We start from the raw sequence: 6,348 nt of genomic DNA, 5'->3' as shown, positions 1-6,348 counted from the left end.
ATATATATATATATATATGTACATATACATATGTATATGTATACATATATATATACATATATATATTTACATATATATATATACATATATATATATACATATATATATATTCATATATACGTATATATACATATACATATATTCATATATACGTATATATACATATACATATGCATGTATATATACATATATATACATATATACATATACATACACACATGTGCGTGTGTGTGTGCACCCGCATATGTATGTGTGTGTGTATATATATAATATATATTATATATATATATATATATATATATATATATATACATATGCATGTATGTATACATGTATATATGTATATTTGTATGTGTGTGTGTGTCTGTACATATATATAAAGATACACCTATGTATGTCATACATATATACATACATATGTGCGTATGTGTACACATATATACATATATATAAAGGCGCGTATTCATATGTGTATGCCTGTTTCTATGATATCCTTGAAAATCCTACATTTATCTTCAATGTAACAACTTAATGTCCTCCCTGACACATGGTCTCTTGTTGCAATCTTGACAAAGGAAAACCAACATATGGAGCCAAGTTAAAAGTTCCACAAACTATTGTGCACGCAGAAGAGTGAATAACATACATACATACATACATACATACATACATACATATACTCAAACGTATGTAACGTTCTGTATGGATATTTTATAAACCGTCATGGGGACTATAATTAAGCGTTCAGCAATCTACTCTGCAATTGCGTGGGTGTACATTTACTCATGAATATATACATGCACACATTCATTATACATGTATGTACTCTGGGCGAAACTACGTGGACATTCCAGACTACGACTGAAGAAGCAATTGGCTGCCAATGATACGTATGTCTTATTTTGTCCTGTTTGCCGTTGTTGTGCTATCGTCCTTCTCCGGATTACTGTTTTGACGATTTCCGTATGTTGTGTTTTTTTGACCTTATATATACATATATATATATATATATATATATATATTCTTTTATTTGTTTCAATCATTTGACTGCGGCCATGCTGGAGCACCGCCTTCAGTCAAACAAATCGACTCCAGAACTTATTCTTTGTAAGCCTAGTACTTATTTCATCGGTCTCTTTTACCGAACCGCTATTTAACCGAGACGTAAACACACTGGCATCGGTTGTCAAGTGATAGTGGGGGGACAGACACAGACACACAAACACACACACCTATATATATATATATATATATATATATATATATGTATAATAAGAAAAAGAGTCTCGCAATGTTTAAGAGTGAAATATTAAAACATACACACATGCACGCACGCATACGCACCCACACACGCATACATTCATACATACATACGTAAATGCATATATATGGATGATTCAGTAGTTAGAGCATCGGGTTCTCAACCATGCGGTAGTGAGTTTGATTCCCGGGCCGAACTGTGTGTTGTGTTCTTGAGCAAGACACTTTATTTCACGTTGCTCCAGTTCACTCAGCTGTAGAAACAAGTTGCGACCTCATTGGGGCCAAGCTGTATCAGGATTTACCTTTCCCTTGTATGTATGTATGTATTATGTATGTATGTATGTATGTATGTATATACTTGTGTGTATGTGTTTATCCCCCCCACCATCGCTTGACAACCGTTGTTGGTGTGTTTACGTCCCCGTAAACTAGCAGTTCGGTAAAAGTGACCGATAGAATAAGCACTAGGCTTACAAAGAATAAGTCCAAGGGGGCTAAAGGCGATGCTCTAGCATGGCCGCAGTCAAATGACTGAAACAAGTAAAAGAATACAAGAATATATATATATACATGTAAGATATATAAAACTTTATACATATAATGTATATGTTTATGTCCGTATGTAAGTACATGCGGGCGCACATGAGTGTATGTATGTGTGTTATTTTCTCCTTTTGATTTATAATAAACGATTAAAGTCATCTCTTCAATTGCGGATGACAAATTAATTAGTCTCCGAAACGTCTAGATGTCCACCGAGGTGAGTTGCGGTAAATATTCCACAATACATTTTATCCGGTTTGTTTAAGAGTTCGTTATGTTTTCCCTTTTGTTTAATTTCCATTAACGTACAGTGTATAAGAGTATAAATGTACACATACATCCATAAGCACTAACCAATTGCCCCATCAACAATTGGACGTGTTTACACGCCTTCACAATGTACCACGTAATACAACATCGTTTTGTTGTTGTTGTTGTTATTGTTTGGTGGTGTTGTTAATCGTCTGTTTTTGTTTTTTTTGTTTCAGCTGAAAGTGTCCGCAGAAAGATGCAGTAAGACACCGAGACCAGCGGCTGTACGGCAGTGCCAAAATAACCCGTGTGGAAAATGGCTGGTGAAGGCGTGGGGTAGATGTAAACCAGAATGCGGTCAAGGAAGCAGAAGAAAGAGATTAGTCAAGTGTGTTAGCCCACATTTAGGAACGTCAATACCAGGACGTTTCTGTCCCAAACCCAAACCTCATAGAACTGAATTATGTCAGGCACAGCATTGTCCACCGAAATGGTACGTTTCGAAGTGGTCCAATAAGTGTTCTAGCAACTGCGGTTCAGGATTTACCACAAGGCAGGTCATTTGTGTTTCAAATGACGGCAATTTACTGTCATCTTCACGCTGTGATCGTTTGAAAAAACCCGAGTTCAAAACTCCATGCAGCAGCAGTCATCCTTGCGGAGGTATATGGTTCACTGGAGCATGGAGTGAGGTAAGCAGTTCGTTGCTTTTAATTTCAGTCTGACAGAGTTAATGTCTTAATAATAAACCATTACCTAACAAAGGAGTAACCTATAGACGGTCGTTCGGCTTGCTAGAAATAACAGACAAAACCACACCAAATGCCTTAAAAGAGTAACAGAAGACATAGAGGACTATATGGTCGTAACAGAGTTATCATGGCTGGAAATGTATTCTCTTCTTCCTCAAGACAGCAACTAAAGTATAATTTCAAGGTGATTTGGCTGCTGTTTCTAACAATTTGAACACTACGTGGAGGTTATAGTTGTTGTTGTAGTTTAGCCCCAGGTCAGCCTTAATCGAGTAGTTCTATGATCAAAAGCATTCCAATGGCTGCTATTTTAGTAAGCCAAGACTCGTGTGGCCTCGAGGGGTTTCTTGTTAGTTTGTGCTCTTCAGATAGACAATTCTCTAAAATCTTTTCCCATTTTTGCATATATTTATCTTTGGTGCTCTTAAAAAATAAAAACACTTGCCGAGTCTTTACGTATAAAACTGACTAAAAACAGTTAACAGACACCCCTCAAATCACACTGCTGTCTTAAAAGAAAAAGGGTGCGTTGAATAATGAACTCCATGACGCAAGAGAACAAGGGGTGGTTGCAGTTGGAACGTCTTTTAACATAGATCTTATTTTTCAGGGTCAACCACGCAGCCATTACCTGTCGCAGACGACAGGTTTTCTGATTTAAGAAAGGAGAAAGTTCTCAAGTCCATGACCTCTACAAGTCACACCCCTAGATTAGTGATCTAAAGATAGACATGAACATCTATCTGTAGGAGAAAATATAGGAAGTGGGGGGCCCTTTACATGGTCGATCAACCTGCTAGAAATAGAAACCAAACACCCTTCAAATTGTATCCCACCATTTAAATACTGGAAGGATAAATTAGATAATGAGGCCATAGAAAATGCCCCTAAAAGGACAGGGTGGTCATGGCAGAGATAAGTAGATCATAGAACTGTTTGATCAGAGCCGACTTAAGAATAAGTGAAAACTATGTAGGCGGATAAAAAAGCGAGGGTCTGGCAGTTCTAGCACTTACAACACAATAAACCTTGTGGCGTTAAATCAGGCAGCTTGTTTGACCTAGTGGAGAACAAACAAATTTATAAGTGTTCACAATAATATTCAACATGTTCGTGTACAACTGGGCATGGAAAGACATACGCTGCAGAAATTATTTCTGGAGAAAAATATTCTCCTAACAGACTATATATATGAAAAGCAAATGATACCAAGTCGTCCTTCGTAGACACCAAAAACAGGTTGTTTTTATATTAAATCAGCAAATGATGAATTTATTGGTGTGCGCAAAGTTTTGAGAAGCTGAAATTAATATAAGAACAACCTGTTTCTAATGGCTATGGAGTATGACTAGGTACTTGTAGCTGATGATGCGCAACGTTGCAGAAATGCATGTGTCCTACTGTTTGATAACACCATTCATAGCGCAATGATGTATTTTTCACAAACGGTGGTCCCTCGACTGTCGTGGGTATTACGTTCCAAAACTTCCCACAGAAATAATTAAAATCTAAAAAATATAAATACCTATTGGCCGCAGAAACCTGCAGGAGTTCATGATATAAGTTTACATACATTAGCCAGAAAAATCCGCGATGTACTGAGTGTGCGATGGGTGAACCACGATATGGCCAGGGATTACTGTATATGGTCAATATGGAGAACTGTTTCTCTCGAGGCAATGTCTGCAACGTATGCCTTTCCATGTCCGAGTGCATACGATATGTTAGATATGCTTGTACACGCCTATAGTGCATTCAACGTTACTTAGTATGTCTCTAAATGTGATTATGTGCGAAAAGGAATGCCAGTTGTAACTGAGACGAATACAGCAGACCACTAAACACAGAACGAAGGAAAGCCAGTTTGCAGCAGTTGGCTCAGCGATAAGAGCACCCAGGGATTCCGAATGCAATCCCCGTTAAAAGTGGTATTTAAATAACAACATAAGGACATCTAGGAGTCACTAATTAGATGGGTCCGGAACGGGCCAAATTTCTTCCTCTGAAGATTTCTCGTGTTCGACCAGCAGCGAGTTTTCACTTACTATTGCTTAAATGAATTTATGTTGGTAACGGAATATTTCAATGTCTTTTGGTTCTAGTGTTCAGCTGATTGTGGTAAGGGACAACGGACCCGAGAGGTCGCTTGTCTCAAGAAGTTCGGCCTCAATTCGCTACATGTTGTTTCCGAGGAGAATTGCCAAGACGAGAAACCTGTTACTCAAGAAAACTGTGTTGTCTCTTCATGTGATACAGACTGGTTTCTCACGGAATGGGGCGAGGTAAATATACAATCTTCCATCTCTTCCCCCATCTCTGGTTCTTTCTCTTAATCTTTTGTCTTTTTCTCTCTCTCTCTCACACGCACACACACACATGCACAGGTACATACGCGTGCAAACACACATACACACACATGTACGCATACACACACAAACTCGCACTTTGTTTCACTCTTCCTCAAGCTATAATCTTTTATTATGAACAAACTAAAAGTACTGAATTTCTAAGTAGAGCAAATATCTATTATTATAAATAATTACAGTTGGTCACACTCGGTTACTTCACAGTCTTATGCCAGAACGACAACCGTCGAATTATCCAATATTGACGATTTTTGTTCAGTGCGTAGGTTTCGTGATTAACTGTGTGTTCAGAACCAAGAATATTCTGTGAACTTCTGTTTTTTTCTCCTTATCTCCATTCTTTTGCGTAATCAGGTGCCATTTGCCTGTGTCAGTTGAATAAATAAATTTTATTTTCCTTCAGACATTTCTTTGTTATCTCAATCTTACTGCTTAAGTGGTTTGCAGTTGAAGTTTATCATACTTTTCAGTAGTACATAGTTATTTTTTTTCTCTTTCAAATAGGTTGTCTCCTTTTTTTTGTACAAGCATGTTCTTAATAGACATAGCTTTTCTGTGACTTACATACACATTCTGTATGGGTATGTATGTAGTAATGAAAGGTGAACACACACACATCTGACAGTTTCCCATACATGAAAAAAAGGCACATTCTAAAGGAAATTTAGAATAGTTATACATATATTTACGTATTCAAGTCGTATATCCTTAATTATGGCAATAACTGGTCAGAAAGTTATCATTGGCTTCGCATCTACTATTTGCACTCAGCAATATAGATAACTCATCAGACATTCTGGCCAGAAACACATTGCCTTTTTACAGTGAAAAGGCTGTGTGCTTCCAGTCAGTATGTTGTCTGTATTGCCTAAAGAGGTTATGTACTTCCGGTCAGCATGATTGATGAGCCGTCTATATCGGTGAGAGCAATAGCAGACGCGAAACCAATAGCAACTTTCTGGCCGGTTATGACCATAAATTAAGGATATACTACTCGAATACACACATACACGTATATGTGTTGTGTGTATGTGTCTATATATACATATATATATATATATATATATATATATGTGTGTGTGTGTATGTATGTATGTATATATATATATACATATATGTGTGTAAGTATGTGTAAATATGTGTGTGTGTGTGTGTTTATGGAAAATAGGACA

General features: G+C 37.1%; 1 protein-coding gene across 1 annotated transcript in view; it reads left to right on the top strand.

The window, feature by feature from the left end:
* Positions 1 to 6,348, top strand: part of LOC106884490 (uncharacterized) — a 93,407-nt gene that overhangs the window by 82,529 nt on the left and 4,530 nt on the right. Inside the window, exons 6-7 of the mRNA XM_052972061.1 lie at positions 2,295 to 2,750; positions 4,913 to 5,092. Of these exons, the coding sequence (XP_052828021.1) occupies positions 2,295 to 2,750; positions 4,913 to 5,092 (636 nt within the window). The remainder of the gene's footprint in view (positions 1 to 2,294; positions 2,751 to 4,912; positions 5,093 to 6,348) is intronic.

Source organism: Octopus bimaculoides, chromosome 12, assembly GCF_001194135.2.
Source record: "Octopus bimaculoides isolate UCB-OBI-ISO-001 chromosome 12, ASM119413v2, whole genome shotgun sequence".
Taxonomy (NCBI): Eukaryota; Metazoa; Mollusca; class Cephalopoda; order Octopoda; family Octopodidae; genus Octopus; species Octopus bimaculoides.
This window is presented reverse-complemented; position numbering and strand designations above follow the sequence as displayed.